At 38.0% G+C, this 17,758-nt stretch overlaps 2 protein-coding genes across 2 annotated transcripts; one reads left to right on the forward strand and one right to left on the reverse strand.

The window, feature by feature from the left end:
- The first annotated feature begins 810 nt into the window (after nt 1-810).
- MEIOB (meiosis specific with OB-fold) lies at nt 811-14,028 on the forward strand. Its single transcript, XM_009967593.3, has 13 exons — nt 811-879; nt 4,211-4,268; nt 5,605-5,736; nt 6,481-6,553; nt 7,964-8,159; nt 8,668-8,768; nt 10,462-10,514; nt 10,604-10,699; nt 11,065-11,166; nt 11,729-11,882; nt 12,252-12,435; nt 12,938-13,024; nt 13,900-14,028. Exons 1-13 carry the CDS (start codon nt 811-813, stop codon nt 14,026-14,028), a joined length of 1,434 nt encoding a protein of 477 aa, XP_009965895.2.
- A 2,417-nt stretch (nt 14,029-16,445) lies between these two features.
- Nucleotides 16,446-17,712, reverse strand: FAHD1 (fumarylacetoacetate hydrolase domain containing 1). The gene has a single exon (XM_009967592.3). It carries the CDS (start codon nt 17,597-17,599, stop codon nt 16,928-16,930), a length of 672 nt encoding a protein of 223 aa, XP_009965894.2. The 5' UTR covers nt 17,600-17,712; the 3' UTR covers nt 16,446-16,927.
- Nucleotides 17,713-17,758: the final 46 nt, after the last annotated feature.

The raw sequence follows: 17,758 nt of genomic DNA on the forward strand, positions 1-17,758 counted from the left end.
TGAACAGGCATCCTCTGAAAAATGTCAGCAGTTCTCTCATTAAAAGTTATTAAGATTTGGACAACTTGATGGTTCCTTTTACAAAAAAAATAGAATCTGACAACTATTTGCTAAATATCAATAATGTGTCTGAGGGTACCCATGAAATAATAAGAGGCATTCAGATGGGCTAACAAAGCATCCATGGCTTGACTTTGGCATCAATAGAGGGGACCTGAGTGCACAGTAGCTCACAGGAATGGGAAGTAATGCTATGTTTGCAGCCTGAAAATAACTAATTTTTTAAAGTTTTATTTTAATAAATTCAAAACTTTTCTACTTGGAGGAAGGAATGAACTCGCATTTTAAAGTAGTTTAATATTAAGTCCAAACCCTCAATTAAGGTGGTTTGCAACCCAACACTTTTCTTTCCTCCCATGCAAATGGCCTTTTATATATGAATGGCCTCATTAAATTCAGTTGGACTTCCCAGACAGGAGAAGGAGGGTAAATATTTTTCAGAGGCTGGTGTTAATGGAGTCATTTAATGCCAAATAAATAAAATAAATACATAAAAATTACAGACCTTTATTTGAGAAGCATAGGTAGCGTAGTTATAGTAAAATTCATAACTTACATCGCCAAATGCACACAATAAAGAATTGTCTACTTCAGATGGCTTGAAATCCTTTTTATTGAAAACAGATGCTATTTAGGTGAAAACATTTGTGTTAAAAAATAACTTGTTATTCTCACTATGAATAGTTTTAAGTGATTTGTTTAGATTTTTAAAAAAAATCTAAATTAGTTTTCTCAAGTTACAGATAAAGAATGGCTTATTCTAGTTCAACACGGGACTTTGTTGCACTTTCAGATCTGCATCCAAATCTTGCTCGTCCTGTAAGTCTCATAGACATAGTACTTTTGTTCTCAAATGAAATTGTATATGACTGTATTATATTACTTCAAAATTATGTAATTGACGTGTATTTAGATACTAATAGCATTAGTATAATTGTTAGATATAAAGTACCTTACCTTCTTTGTGTATAAACCAGGAAAATGAAAATTGATGCTGTTGTTGTCCATACTATGTGGATACCACAACTATAGATATTGACTGGACAATTCAACATCTGAAAGTATCAGAGGCCTCTTTGTAATGTTTTAAATGGATGCTGAATTAGTAAAGACATGTACAGAGTCAGCATTATGTAGTCACAATACATCTGTAACCTACAATAGTCTTTCACTGAAAGCTATGAACATAAGGCCCAATCCTGCAGTCTTTATTTGTGTGTTCAATCCCTCTGAGCTAGATAACGTAGTCCTGAATTATTCAAACAGAACTCTTTCTGAATGGTATGGTGTTTTACCTGGATAAAAATCTCACAATTACATGTCAGATAGGATGGTTTCTATTTCTTTAGAACAAAAAGCAGGTTTTGTGGTTGTCAGTTTATAAGGAGCTAAGAATTTTGCTTGTTGGGAGTACAGGAGAGTAGGATGAACCAAAAAGTAAATTTAACAGCAAAGCTTTGTAGTTGGCAGATTCATATGATGTTTGCATATGATTTTTTTTCTTTTTTTTTTTTATATTATCCTGATATGAGTGAGGACTATCATCACTGGAGTATGAGCTGAAAAGGGCAGTGTGCTGTCAAACTCAGTATTTTTTACCTTTAGGTTTTAGATGGTTGAATAAAAACCAGGAAGTCTGGGGAGCACAGTTTTTCATTCTTTGCTCTCCAAGGTGATGTTTTAGTACGGGAGGGAGAAGGCTACGTTATTCTCTGTTGTAGTACTTCCCACCCTTTGCTGTGTTGCCCACCAGCGATAACGTGTCTTCTGAGCGTTGGAGCCTGGAGAGCAAACCAGCGAGGCAGCATTTCCCCATGGCTGCGCTGCGGGCGGCGGTGCGGGGTTACAACCCCATCTCCCCGCGCAGCCTCAAATAGCCGCGCTGTCTGCAGGGCTGTGTGCCCCGTGGAAGTCCTGATGCTTGTGAAGAGAACAAAAACAGGGAGCTCTGCTGTTACCACAGCTTTTCATTTGGGAGTGAGGGGCACAATTTAGCCTTTTCTCATTTATTTTAAACAAATGAAAGAGGAATCACAGAAAAGGAGTAAACTAGGAGAAGGAGTTGTATATGCCCTCACAGCAGCGTTGTATATTCTTTCCAACTTTTTATAAACTCCTGGTCTCCATCAAAACTAATTTAATCTGTCATTCATGGTTACTCTCAAATAGAGTGATCTGCTAGCTCAGTTAAAAATCTTTTATTTTATAAATAAGATTAATCTTGAGTATTACAATTAGCAGCATACGGTAAAGAAAGTATATTTATAAAAAAGTAATTCACTAGTATCTCATGATGCAATGATCAGTATGTGTTTAGGATGTTAGAACAGCAGAGCAACATCATTCAAAGTATCTCAAAGTGTCCTATTTTTTTACTTTGCAGTTTATTTTTTTCAAGTGAAATAGATCAAAGTCTAAGAAACTTGCAGTGTGTCGATGCTGTAGTCTCATGATTTGGTTGAGCAACCTTAAGCAATGCTCTGCCAAAAAAGGCTGTATGGCCCGCTTCCTCATTGCAGGCATGTTCAGCTCCTTCTCTTTTGGTGAAATTAGTGCTTGTGCAGTTGCACAATAAACTGATCAAGGAAATGGAAGTTTTTCTACCCTCTTTCTCACCCCCTAAATAGTTTCCAGCCAGATGACTTCCTTCTGCCAGCTTGCTGTGAACGTTCAGTGCTAACACGAGAGAGGTGAATATATTAGTAGCAGGAGAGGGAAGGTCTTTTTTGGAAACTGCAGATTTGCAACAGCTTAATTCATGTGACGAGTCATCCTAAATGTTAGTTCTTCTGACTGGTGGTGAGATACAGAGTATGTTGCACTCTGCTTTAATGGAAATATTTGGTTTTTAAGAAGCAAAGCCAAAAATAGGAAAATAAAATCCTAATCTACATGTTGCAGACAGATAGAAAATATTCTTTTAGAAAGATTGGAAGAACTAGGATATTACACTGTTGTACACATACATCCTCTTAATGAGTTCATGGCCATCATTGTAGGATAAGACAGTTACCTTGCTCCATCTAGTGATTCCAAGTAAACTGGGAACATGAGATCTAACTTTTGAGCACACGTCAATATTGTTACAGTGAAGTCAGTCAGGTTGCACTCCTTTGAATAGGTGCAAAATTCAGCCTGTGGGGATTCTGAAGCTGTTACACTGCCCCTTGCTAGCTGACTGCCGGCGCTCCCCTGCTTGGATGGGAAAGTCGGGCAGCACTGCAAGTGGGAGAGATGTGGGATGCTTCACGTCTTGAAGGACACTTGCAGTATTGCAATGTCAGCTGCTTCTTCCAGTCCGTGTTACCATATCAACTTTCACTGCTTACCTCTTAAATCCCAGACTAGCACTGCAATACTCTCACACTGAGGAGGACCTTTTATTAAAAAAAAACCCACCACACAGTTATATATATTATTAATATATATATTTCATATATATATACACATATATATATATCTTCTTGTGTGTGCTTGCTCCTAGTAGTTTTGTTTGACAATTGAGACTAGGGTGCCTTTGCATAATAAATACAGGTTTAGCAAAGTAGAACTTGGATGATTCAAGACAAACTCAATCTTATTCATTGCCTAAGCTCCCTCTGTAGTCTGTTGAGAGACAGACAGAAAGAAACAGGCACCTGTAGAAATTTATGTTGCTTAGATGAAGACAGGATAAATGGTCCTCCCTGTGCATGTACACGTGTGTGTATCGGTGTTGACAGCAGGGGAAACCTTGGATGCTTAACTGTAAAATAAATCCTGTCCAGACTTTTCACGGTGCATTTAAGGAGATCTGAGACCTGTGCAGAGAGCATGAAGCAACAATATTGCTGCCTACCTGAGGAAAGATTGCTGTAGAGCAGCCAAAATTATGAATGTGTTGGGTGAACTTTTGTCCTCCCATTGTCTTTACAAACAGAAACAGATGTATTCCTTTTAATACTTTTATTAGTCGCTCTTTTTCTTAAAGTAAAATTATATGTTTATGTTTTAGTCTTTAGTTTATATGTCACTGTGGAATAAATAGATTAAAATGATTACCAGTCAGAAATATGTTTATTATCATCAACAGAGTACAAGTCCATGAAATCTAATTCATCATATACATCTGTGTTTAATACTTGTATTCTATAATCTCTTTATTTTTTAGAATGTAATCGGTGTGGTTATTGGGAAAACAGATGTCAGAGGCTTTCCAGACAGAAAAAGTAAAGTCTCTTTTCACTGTTTTTACTTCATTTTCTTATATGGTATAATTTGGCATGTATGTCTGAAATCAGTATTTAAATGTTAAACAGACCTTGTAGTGTAAAATGTATAGAATAAAAATGTGCAAAAAAATTGTGTGTGTTTGAGAACCAAGATGAAAGAGGATTATTAGTTTGGCTAAACCTTATAAATTAGAAATTATTTGGAAAAAATCTGTCATGGAAGTAAATGTTTCTGGGCCTGAAGAAGATAGTACTGATATGAACCCACTATTATATAAGTACTGCTGGAATTTATCTGGTCCCTTCATATTCATTCTCTCTCAAGACAGAAATGTTAAGATCTTTTGAGGAGTGAAACAATGAGAGTAATACATTGTTAATACAGCATTAGCTGGACACTGAAATAACGTTTCCAGAGCTTAGGGTTGATACAGATTTAGGAAGCATCTCCAGTCACAGAGAAACATCCCAGCTCTGTGTGAAGTCCTCAGCTATTCTGCTGGCGTTGTCATACTGAGCTGCTCTAGTGGTGGATTTTTAGAAGGAAATAATCATTTCCACTAGAAACCTTTCTACAGAGTCTGAAAATGTCATGTTTATATATATATGCCTCCATGGAAGTACAGTCAGATTATGCTTACTCTATGCAGATCACTCTACAGTTTTCATTGACAATTTAAGAATAACGTATTGCATAATGCTGTATGATCCATGGAAAGCTTTTTTAATCATCTCTGTGAGAAAAGGGAATGCAGTATTTCAGAGACTGATACCCTCTTGACCATGAACTTTCCATAGAGCTGGGAACACTTTGCTTTATTCAGTTAAAGCCCTTGGTACTACCTGGACAGTGATACTGCCTGTGATCTGCAGCCTTGCACGTCATCGCGGTGGTCTTGCACATGGGCACAGCCACCTAAAGACAGCTGACCTGTTACAAAATCTGGGATAGTATGTACACTCCTTCATAGCATTGCTTCCTGCATTAGTCCTGTTTATGTCTTTGTCCGTGCCTTGCGTGTAGCATCGTACGGTTCTTTTGTTTCTCTTGCACCAGATCTGGAAGTTTATAAGGCGCTGTCTAAAGCTGAGCGATACGTGTACATGGATGGGATGGCACAGGTACAAGCAAGGTGTGAGTTGTAGCCATCCCCATCCAGAACACAATTGTTTACTGAACAGTCTGCTGACCTCTAGTGGCACCCACCAAATTGCGGGTGGTAAAGCCATGACAAAATCTAGGAAAGCCTCGAAAGAATAGTTTTTATACATATATTCTATATTGAAATCAAGTTGTGCAAATGAATTGTAATAGTGCTGTTTATTTTTGCAGACATCGGTTCTGAAAGATACACCTTCAGTTTTACTATTCGTGATTCACCAACTTACTTTATAAATGTACATTCTTGGGGCAGAGAAGAATATATTAGATCACTTTCAGAAAGCTTTAGAGTTGGTGACTGTGGTAAGCTGGAGTTTATTCTTAACATGTTTCTGTTTGAATGTGGTTTTTTTCCCAGTAAATCAGTGTTATGTGTTTGTGGTTTTGTTATGTTTTTCTCTGAGGACTTAGAAAACAGTCTAATTGGAAACAAATTGTTCAGTTATGTTAAGTATAAAGAGGAAAGGAATATGATTTCAAGGACTTAAATTCAAAACCAGTAAATATGTCAACAAAAAGACCAGATACAAACCCACTGAATGCAGCCACCCAGAACTTACCTATAGTTAACTGATGTAAATTCTTACATTATATTCAGTTCTTATAAATTATGAAAAATAAATTGTAGAGTAGCTCGGTGGTTTTGTCTTCATTTAGTTTTAGGTATGACTATGATTGTTCATAAAAACACAACAAAAACCTTATCTTTATTTACAGTCTGTGCTTTTCTCTTGTTAATAGAAAGACTTTGCTGCCCACGGTTGCAAGTTCAGAGTGTTAGGATAGAACTTGTGACTATGGAGAGTATAAACACAAGAACTCAGTGTTGTTTTGTTTCCTTTAAATCTCTTGAGGGCTCCTGTGGGACCTTGGCTATAATGTGAGCTGTCTGGACAGATATGATTTTCAGTATGAAAACATTTAGCAGTAGTTACTGCATGTATCTTTTCCATACCAACCTTGAAAACAACCATTTTAAAAAGCCATCTCTCTTTATATGTATCTATATTCAGTTTTCTAACATTACTTATCAATGTTTTATTTTAGTTACAATTGAAAATCCTTTAGTTCAGTCAAAGGAAGCGGAAAGGGAAGAAAAATTCAACCCTGTAACTCCTAGGTAAATTTAAAGCATAGACTGGTAGTTCTTTCCAGAAAGATCAAAGTTAATTCTTGCTTCAGTTGCCAGCTGATTGCTGCAGCATGCAATTGGTAGAAGTATTTGGGGTTAGTCATCTTATGTAGCTGTACCTTCCTCCCTGTGTTCAACCATGTATGGTCAAGTAATCTCAAAAGAGAATATATTTCTCAGTATATGGTCTTTGGAGCTTTCTCATAAAGTAATAATGCTCTTTGCAACTAAACAGTAAATCTTGTTCTTTGAGCGCGGTCTACAAAAATTATTTGAAATTTATTTGATTTTGACACAGTGTTTTATGAGACGTAACTGTTTTATGGAAGGTATATTCTTATCAAAATCTTTTAACACAACACATTTATCTAGAAGGTATTTTAATACACTATAACGCTATTCATTACTTATTTGGTCAGGCATTGTAATTTCTTTTATATTGTGCAATGTATATATGTTGTATTTCAGTCTGTTCTCTAAAACCTGAACAACTGGAACCATTGTATGAAACTAACAGTGCAAGTTTTAATTTAGATATGTTTTAACTTATCTTAGATATCTAAGATGCAGATGTTAGGTAAAGATAGACTAATACACCTGTTCTTTAATTAGGGTTTCTTTCCTAATTGGTCATATTTTAATATTTTTAATCATATGGCAGTCATAAGAATATTGCATATATGCACATTAAATTGGCAAGTTAGAAGTTTTATGTTCTTGCTTACTGACCATCTCTAAGCTTTGTAACAAATGTATAGCTGTAGTAGTTACTCACTACTTCCTGGGTAAATGGAAAGAAGTAAAAGAACAAATGTCAGGTAGAAACTTCACTGAGGAAAAGAGCTTCTCTTCAAATTTTCATAGCATTTCCATTCCATTCCAAGATTCCATAAGCATTTGTAAAATATATTTATCCAGAAGTATTGAATATATCTTATTTCCACTGGCTAACAGTGCATTATAAATATTACTTAGGTCATCAGGCTATTACTTCTGAAAGCACCTTACCAAATCCAATCTGACTGTATTAATGATGACTTATGTCATGATGCCAAAACCTCTCAATTACCTGGATTACAGACATTTCAGAACTTATTTTATTCTTAGTGATTGACAAGGGCTGAAAGATTTACTAAGATGTATTGTACATTGCTAGCATTTCAATTATAAATAAGTATAAAGTACAAAATAATAAGTTTTCTGTAAGAGTAAAGTATATAATTAAAAAAAAAAAAATCAGAACCAATAAATACAAGCTTTTCCATACCTTTAGGGAAAACAATAGTGTAATAAATCAGCAGTTATTTTCTCATGTGAATTGAATTAACATTTTACACTGTTAATATATTGGTGAGTGTAATGCTGATTGTTTTGATTTGTTCTGTGCATGCTATCTAGTTGCTACAAGCTATTGCTCAGTGAAAACCATTCAGTGGTCAAAACGTCTTCATGTTATGAAACGGACACGAAACTACTTTCTCTTTTGCATCTGCCTGTCAAGGACCCTCAGGATTATTATTCACTGGGTGATATCATTGCAAATGGACAAAGCCTCGATGGAAGAATCCTTAATGTGCTTGCAGCTGTAATGTCAGTAAGTTAAGGAGGCACAACAGAGTAGTGTTTTTCTACTGTACCATGGGTAACTTAATTGACTTAAGTATGAATATGGATCTGGGGACTCACAGTGGACAGGAATCACCGGTTTTGTTTGTTTGTTTGTTTAGGTTGGCAGTCACTTCAGCTGAGTTACAACAACCATAGGAGCTGCTTAAGAATTTCATCAACATGAGGGGGGAAATAAAGGGACTGGAAATGCCCTTCATGAGTTGTCTTTTTGAAATCATGCATGTGCAAGCAGTAGATAACTTGCAAATACATAAACTGTGAATTATTAGAAAATAAAATGTGTCCCCTTATCATGAAGTAAAATTGCTGTTGTTAAACTTCTAGTGGTATATAGGTTTTCTTTTAATAATGTATATGTTTCCTCCCCCCCCCCCCCCCCCCCCCCTTTTAACTCTTCTGTTTTTTAGGTTATCACTCTTATTCTCCCAAACACTTAGTAGAGGAAAAGTGACTGTTTCTCTTTCTTCTTAAAGGTTGGGGAGCCGAAGTATTTTGTGACTTCAGACAAAAGAAAAGGTCAGAGGTGTGAAGTAAAGCTGTATGATGAAACAGAGATGTCTTTTCCAATAGTATGGTAAAATGGTTTTTAATTCATTAAAATACACAAATTAATTCAAAAGTAGGTAAATAAATTAACTATAATACCTACTGTTATAATACTATCTTTTAATTTAAATGTATTGTTATTTGGGTGGCAACTGATGAGGCAGCAATGTATGTTAAACAGAGGCTTAAAAAAGAGATTAGTAACCTTATATGTATTGTCTAATTTTATGACTTGCTGACAGACTGCTAGCTCATGAATGGCAAAATGAAGCTTATTTCCAAATAGTTACATTTTGCAATGTGGAAATTTGAGCTAATTCAGGAATTGGCATTTAAAAACAGTTGCAAAGGCAGTACATTTATTCCACAGACTAGGGTGAAGAAAAAGAGGAGTATGCTTCACTTCTAAAGCCAAGCAGAATTAACAAGTGGAATGAAAATAGGATGGAATAGTTTTTAGAATACTGTAGAAACATTTTGATACTACTTTGGCCATATTTTCAAACTGTATCCAATTTACAGACATAACTACGTCCATACCATTTATGCACATAAATAGTGGTTTGTTTACACAGGAACATTTGCATTTTGCCCACAGTTTGTTCAATAAACTCATGGCTTATCTACATGCAAGGGTAGGTGGTTATTTGTTTGCACTGGCTTTGCTGTTTGTTGGTTGAAATGACCTTTGTTCCCTAGATAGAAGTAGCAAGATAGCGTTGCACTGTGTCGGAGTTAGAGACTGTATTACCATTCAGTGTAATGTTTAACATGGTTAGTGGCTACACATGGACACTACAGAACTGCTGTGGTGTAAAGTTTTCTAGCCCTCGAGCTGCCACCAATGTCAATTTGCAGCAGCACCTCTGATACTTGTGTTTCAGTGCTGGAATGCAGCGGTACAGAGCTGTGTCCTTCAGGACTTCTCAGAAGCAGAGTCTAAGTGGTGTATTGGTGATTACCCTAAATACTGCCTGTTTTGCTCACATAGAGTCGTAGGTAGAGGCAAAGTTTCAGGAAATCCTTGAGCAACAGCATTGGAGTGAAGGTATTTCAGAGGCCATCAGTGAATAGGTGGCTGAGCAATGCTAGATGAAGTGTAAATATCTTAAATCTTTTTTTCCAAAGATTAAGAAAAAAAACTCACCAGAACAAAACTGTGCTTTGGCAGTATTCTTGCCATCCAAACTTACAAGGAACTGAATGAGATTTTATCAAGAGACCTAACCATCAAATTATCATTTTTGAGGGATACCACTGTCCTCACTCTAGTCTCATTATCCACAGTTACAAGGATTCCAGTGTTGGAAAGTCAGCTGAACATCTGGCCTAGTGATGTGAGCAATCAACTTGTTCCCACAGAAAAGGCTCAGCTGATAAGCAGTTATTTTAACAGTGATTTGCTTTAGCTGGAAATTACTTTTGTCAAAGCTCTGAAATACAGTATTTTTCCAGGTATATTCTGCATTGAATCATTTTGAACAATCTAGTAGCCCTTTATTTTATCCTGGATAAAATAGGGCCTGTATTAGACCATACATAAAGCATCCCAGCTGGCTGCAAACCAGATGCCTGTAGATACGCATGGCATTTCATGTGCATGTAACAAAGAAGTTGTGTCCCCCCTTGACCAATTTAACTATATTATTTAGTAGTTCAGTGCTAAACAGTTTGAATGCTATTTCAAAAATGTTTTGATACATTAACTTTTTTTAATTTAGTTGGGATAATGAATCTATCCAGCTTGCACAGAGTTGGATCCCACGAGAAACAGGTATAATAGTCTGGTTTTTATGTTTTTATTGTAGTTCTTAACGCATTACTTATCCTACAGTAACAGGTTTGGGGTTTTTTTGTGCACAGTAATATTTGCATCAGATGTGAGAATAAATTTTGACAAATTTAGGAACTGTATGACTGCAACTGTGATATCAAAAACCATCATTACAACTAACCCAGGTAAGAGTTGTTGAAGTATTGCTTTGCTATTAGTAATCATTATAGGCTAGAATGCATGAATGAATCGGAGGTCTGATTTTTTTTTTTTTCTGCCTGCTTGCTTTAGAAATCTCCCTGTCTGTTATGTAGTGACCAATGCTTTTGGATTTCCACCACTTTCCCTATTTTTTTTTTTTTTTAATATAAGCAGCCTTCATACATTCCAAGTAGGACTAACAGTTAAAGTAAAAAGGAGAAAACCACCTCTTGGCTAATTCCAAGAGGCAATGTGTTGGTGCTACCAGAATAAGAAGTGGTAAAATATAATTATGCTGTTATTTTTACATGCTACATATATTAATAATTTTTTAAAATATATTTTCAAGAAACAGCAGAAGCAAAGGTTCTCTTCAGTTTCATGAAAGAGAGTGTACAACCAGGGGTTTTGCATGATAAAATGGAGGAGCAGTCCAAAGAATCCATTAACTGTAAGCATGGATCCAAACATTTTGATTTTATTTAAATATGTAGTTTCACAGTACAGCTGAAATATCAAGTTCTTGCTCTGTGTATTCATAGAAACAAAACTAATGTATAGCCTGGCTGAATACTTAAAGTTTGGAGTGTTGTTACTGGGGCTATGCCTTATATTATCAGTTATGTATCTGCAGGGTTGGTGACTGCCCATTTGTAGCCTGTCTGGCATGTTCTTTCTGTCTTGAATAAGTACAAAAAATGGAGAGGGAAAGTTTTTGTCAGAAGCTCATTTTGGGGGATACAAAGAAAAAATATCAGATGTTTTCCTTATTTAAGTCCCCCCTTTTTTGTTGTTGGTGTTGTTGTTTGGTTGGTTGGGGTTTTTTTTTGTTTATTTAGTTGGGTTTTTTTGTCCCCAAATGATAAGCCTGCTTCAAAAGGAAGCTGTGTGGAGATTTTCTGATGCTTTAGATCAAATTGTCTCCTTTTTATTACCGTAAGATCTTTATTTGTTATTGCTCTTCTCCATTGTTTCTCTCTCAGATGCACTTAACATGTCTTTTAAACTTTTAGTGGAGACTATAGTTGATGTTTATACTGTGGAACAGCTGAAAGAAAAAGCTTTACAGAGTGATGGGACACTTGAACCAGTCTATGGCATTATTTATGGCTACATTTCTACACTAGACATTGATGATAATACATCTAAAGTTATTCGCAACAGATGGTAAGCAACCATGTGTTTTAAATTTGTATTGAAACATGCTTGTCCTTCTTCCCCTGACCCAAATTAGATAGAACAATATTTTAGTCCAGCTCTGGACAAGAAATAGAACTCCTCTGGCGGATGCCATGTGGATTTCTGTTGTGTAGACCTCCGGAAGTAGCAAGGAAGAGGAGCTGATTTTATGAAGGACTTGCTCTTTCTGGTCCTACAGGAGAGAAGAAAGGACATTTTGTCTCAGACAGACTTAAGAGTTTAGAAGATGAAGAATTTTTTTAAAGATTAAAAGTCTCTTTGGAAATCTCAGTCTAGAAAACAGTTTCAAACAACGAGGAATTGCATATATGCATTAATTATCTTCTTATGTTTCAGTTCAATATGCCGCTTCATAGTGAATGAAATGTCAAACACATGCACTTTCTGCAGTGATGTCTCTTCAGATTTAAAGTCAACTTTTGCAAGCTTTGACATACTCGTTGATCTGACAGATCACACAGGCACTCTTTATTCTTGTTACCTGTCTGACTGCGTAGCTGAGGAAACATTAGGCTGCACTGTAAGTAGAAATTAATTAGGTTGTTCTTATTTGATCTGAGCTGTGAAGCCTGATGGAAATTACAAATCTATGTAAATGTTCTTCATGTATATATGTGTGTGTGTGTACGCAGGTTAAAAAATTTGTGTGCACATATGGATATACACACATACAGACACAGCTTTTTAACAAGTCCAATGTTAAAGTCAGTAGCTGCTAATTAGAAGACGTGTTAAATGTAAGAGTGAAAACCCTATTCAGAATACCATTTTAATTAATTCACACTTTTCTGAGAACATGGTTGGAATTCCCTAACTTTGATTCTCAAACACCCTGCAATTTATTCTGATTAATCTGACTGTCTTGATACTTATATCAGACCAAACACTATGTTAAAATAGAAAAATACAGCTTATAAACATATACAAATCTGTAAGATGCTCTTTTCATCATCATTTTGTTGTGGAGATGTTGATATAACTATATGCTGAAGAAGTGTTCTGTGATGTCTTGTTATTAACAGGTCCACGAATTCCTCACTCTAGCAGAAGACAAGAAGACTGCACTGAAATGGCAACTTCTTTTGGAACGAAGCAAGATTTATTTTAAAGTTAGTATTTAATGTTAATTTAAAACAGTGGCTGTTTCCCATTCAGCAGTATATTTAGTCCTGAAAAATTCCATGTCAATTGTGCTGAACTCTTAAAAATAATGATTAGGTTTTGTACGTATTCTGAATATTCCAAGTAAATAGTTTTTTTCATAATTTCAACATTAGGGGATGTCCCTGAAGAGCAGGGCTCTTTCAGGCAAACTATGAGAGACTCAAACTGCCCTTAGCCAGTGCTGATTAAGGAGCTTGTATTTCAAAAGCATGTATACATGATTTACTCTGTCACTGGCTTCTATGGCTATAGGTTTCTAGTGAATAAAGTTAACAGTATCTGTTTGCAAGAATAAGGTGCAGTCAATATATGTAATAGATTGTATGATGTACATATATAGGGGTTACCTAAGTATATTCTTCAGTTACCTGTATTTTTGGAAATAATGTGATTAGGTATGTCTAAAATCTGCAATTCTCCTTAAAGCAACAGATTAGATTCACACACCTGGAGCAATTGTTAAAAGATCTGCTATTATTTGCAATATCCTTTATTTTTTCAGTTGCATGCTGTATACTGGACTGGATTCCTTTTTCACAGAACTGCTTGTTCTAGGACAACTCTAAAATGACTCTTGTTTTTAAACTTGCCCTTCTTAGTGAAACTGTTCTTACCTCCCCGTCTCCCCTACCCTCTGCTCCCTATTTCCAGAAAAAAAAGCGTTTCACTTCAGTAGTGACAAGTACATGATGTAAACTGTGTGTACTCATACAAAAAATAATGTAAAATATGTATAACCGAATCTGTCAATTAAACATGCTGTGTGATATTTGAAAACAATGTATTTCAAAGTGCTACATAGCCTTAATTATTTTTACAGGTTACTCTGTCACCCAGTTGGCGAACCGGACTGAAAGTGAATGTTCTTTCATGCAAGCTAGCAGACCTGATAGAGGCGAGTCAGAGCTTGTTGGGAAAAGAGATTGGAAATAAGAGATTGCATTATTAATAACAGCTAGGAAAAAGACTTTCTTCACTGTATTATCAGAGGTAGAATGCTGTTGTCGTCATATTTTGTTAAGCATGTTCTGATAGTAAAGAAGGAATACGCATCACTAATCCCTGTAAATGAGCTTCTGTGTTGATCTTTTCAGGTGATTGTACTTTAAAAAGCGTACTAGGGCCTTCACTTAAGGAAAGTTAATTCTGCTGAATTCATTCCCTTACAAGGGGGATGGAAGCTTTCTTCAGTCAGTTTAGAATATATTTGAACAAATCATAAATAACAAATAGTACAAGACAGGTCTGTTGGGCTTCTGTGTTTTTAACTGCCTTGTCACTTTTGAGCTACTTTTGTGTTAATTCAGAAAATAAAGACCCACTTTGAAATATTGCCTGGGTTTGTGGCGTATGTTGGTGAGTCCAAACATGGAACTTTTGGCAACTGCAAAGGCTTGGAAACAGCCATGACGTTTGCAAGGCTGCTTTTCTGTAGGGCAGACTAAGTCTCATTAGAACGGAGTAATCAATTACCAGGGACCTCTGACAACCGAAAAATCAAGCTAAGGACATAAGTGTCAGAGAAGAAAGGACTCTTCTTCACCAAGATAGCTGTTCTTAGCTGGACATAAATAACCAAGGTACGTACATTTTGCCCTTCTCCATGTGGTTTTTTTTTTCCATTTTTTAATCCATTTCTGTCCTTAGCTTCCCCTGCAGCTGGTGTATTCGCTACGTTCACCGTGGCCCTCCTCTTGCCAAGTATCTGTTAGGCTAGAAAGCCTTGAGGAACTCCGATCACCCCTAGTGCACTACCTACCCGTTAAAGCAACCTGGCAGAGAGAAAACAGCTACGGAAACAGTGAATTTTGATGAGCAGTGCTCCAAGATTGCATCCCCCTACTCATGTGAGTGGTAACAATGGACTAAATGCACAAAGAAAATGTTGCCAGTGTTGGGTCACTGCATCTCTCCTGTTGCAGCAATAAATGACTTCAACATTTTCCAGCCATAACAGCTAATACTCTGAAGTGAACATTTCCAATAATTTTAGCCACAACTCAGCTTCTCTATCAATACACAGTGCTGAAGACCAAACTACAAATGATGCATTGTTGTTGTTGCCATAGGCAGTAATGTTTGACAGGCACGAAGAAAAGGAAACAGTACAGAAAGTGAATTTAATCCTTCCTCTTTCAGAATTACTCACCCTAACTTCCTTGCTCAGCCCAGCTCTTGGCCTGACTTCTCTGCTTGGCCCAGCTCATCGAGCTCCAACAAATTCAGAGCACAGCTTTCCCACTGACAGAGGCAGGCTTAAATCAAGGAGCATTTTGCCTTCGATGTGCCAGGGGCTGGTTCTGTTCAGATGTAACAGCTGAATGTTTGTTTCCATTGGCCTCGGTTCTGTAGCCTTCCTTTAGATGAAATCTGAATGATGTCCTCAGCATGTAGGCCTCATCGTACAGAGAGCTTTTACATGTGCTTTAAGTCATTGGCTTAAGTCAAAATACAGTGAAATTAAATGTTTGCAGGATTGCTACCCAGTGCAGGTGGTGTAGGGGTACGCAGAGGTGTGCTGCAGATGCATGCAGCTGGAGAAGCAAGTTGACAGGAAAATGTCTATTTTCATTCTGTGGCATGTTCTGCTTTCTTTTCACCGTGTGATTTGCAGTACCCAGGACCATGCTGCTCTTTCGCAGAGGTGCTTGCCGTTGGGCTACAGGAATTTTCTTTGCAAGCCCCTCCAAATGCACTTTTAAAGACAAAGCGGTTATTAAGATCAGGCTCCAATAAATGGAAGCATTTAACTTTGGCGCTTGCACGTATGTAAAAAAATAATCCATCTGTTTTTGTTAAAAATTAGTCACTTCTTTGCAACCTTTGAAAATGGTAAGTTTTGATGTTTGCGGGGGGAGGAGGGTTTTTTTAATTATATTTTACAACTTTGTCACTCCTTTGAATTGAAAGGGAACTCGCTGTCATGCAAACTGGTAGAGAGTGTTAGATCAGTTGGAGTTTGAAAACGGGAAAAGTTACACAGCATGGCTTTTTAACAGCTGGAAATATTTAAAAACTTCAACTGTTGCACTGCATTGTATAAGTAACAGCAATTGTTGAAGTTAGATTTTTTTTTAAAAAAATATACTTAAATCAATAAAAGTAAAGACAAGTTTACCAATGATCTTCTTTATTGTTGATCTTTTGTATTATTTTACTTTTAGAAGCCTATTTAAAGCTCAGTTCAGGAAAAAAAATCTGCCAAGCATCTGGCACATTTCCTGCTGCATTACACCCCTTGGAGTAGGAGGGAAAGCAATCCTCATTTAATTTGTACATCTGAAAAATGCACGGAGGAATCATGAAACTAATCTAAAAAGCAAACATCTTTTAATTGTAGAATACCCCAATGAGAGAAATTCTTTCTGAAGCTGTAATTCTTGATTTACTGCTACACATACATCTTTGATTTTACATAGCATGGGTGAGGTTTAGCTCCTACATCACCGTTTTAATGGTTTATTTTATAATTTTTATTTTAAGGCAATACATTGGCAAAGCTCAAAGCATCGGCCGAGAAGATGAGCGTGCGCAGTGCCAGCCAGCCCAGCTGCCCAGCACGCTGTCTCCATCGACACTTCCAAGGTACAGTTTTGGTATTAACCCTCTGCCCCAGGCTGGGTTGGACTCCAGGTTCACAACCTGAGAGGAGGCTGAAGCCTCCATGGAAACGGGGCTGTTTCAGTCAAACGCTTTTTGAGTTACGTGTCTTTGATGCGTGACAGTCCATTAGACGCTCGGGCCATGTAAGTGTTTAATGTACAGGTCGGCCTGTGTGTCTCTTCCTTCACCAGATGTCCCCAAAAGAGCCTCCTCCTACGCAGACCGGGTCCCAGCCCGGCTCCCAGTCAGGATCCACGTGTTTGCTGCGCCACCTTAAACCGCATAGAGAGGACATCTCTTATCCCAGCCTCTATCTCATCGTTGGCCTGCACAGACCCAACTCCTTCGGGAGACCCCGTCAGAATCAAGTCCCCTTCTTCCAAGGTGAATATTTCACTGATGTAGCTGATCAGGTAAGGGATGGAAAAGATCATCGAGGAGGTCTCCCCCTCCTGCCTCAGCTTTCCGTTCACCTTGAGCCAGAGCTTCAGCTTGTGAGGGTCTGGGATCCTCTCCTTGGGCACGAAGTCACTGACCGGGCACGATGAACTGAAGCCCTTGGCCAAGGTCCAGGGCAGCCCCTTCTTTTTACACTCCTCCTGCGTGTCCCTGGCCGTCATGTCCAAGCACAGGGCATAGCCCGCCACATGCTCCATGGCAGCCTCCTGGGACACGGCCTGCGCTCTCCTCCCGATCACCACCCCCAGCTCCACTTCGTGGTGCAGGTTGTTGCAGTAGTAGGGCCGGAGGATGGGCGAGCCTTCGCGCACGTAAGCCGAGGAGGGCTTGAGGAAGAAGAGGGGCTCCTGGGGCAGCGCGCTCCCCATCTCCTTGGCGTGCTCGGCGTAGTTGCGCCCCACGCAGACGATGTTCCTGCCCCACTCCCAGAACCGGGACAGCGGTTTGGAGGAGGCCATGGCCGCGGCGGGTCTCCTTTCCCCGGGGACCGCGGCCGCCCTTGGGGCGTCCTTGCCGTGCTGCCGCCGCTTCCCCTCCGCCCCGCTCTCCTTCCTGCCCGCCGCGGACTGCCCCGGCCAGCCGTCTGCCCTCCGCCTCCTTCCCCGGGTTAGCAAATC

Source organism: Tyto alba, unplaced genomic scaffold, assembly GCF_018691265.1.
Source record: "Tyto alba isolate M040663 unplaced genomic scaffold, T.alba_DEE_v4.0 Super-Scaffold_28, whole genome shotgun sequence".
Lineage (NCBI taxonomy): Eukaryota > Metazoa > Chordata > Aves > Strigiformes > Tytonidae > Tyto > Tyto alba.

Coding starts and splice junctions, on each gene's coding strand:
- FAHD1 (XM_009967592.3), bottom strand. CDS start 17,599: ATGGCCTCCTCCAAACCGCTGTCCCGGTTCTGGGAGTGGGGCAGGAAC.
- MEIOB (XM_009967593.3), top strand. CDS start 811: ATGGCTTATTCTAGTTCAACACGGGACTTTGTTGCACTTTCAGATCTG. Junction 880..4,210: donor ATCCAAATCTTGCTCGTCCT/GTAAGTCTCATA, acceptor TTTATTTTTTAG/AATGTAATCGGTGTGGTTAT. Junction 4,269..5,604: donor AGGCTTTCCAGACAGAAAAA/GTAAAGTCTCTT, acceptor TTATTTTTGCAG/ACATCGGTTCTGAAAGATAC.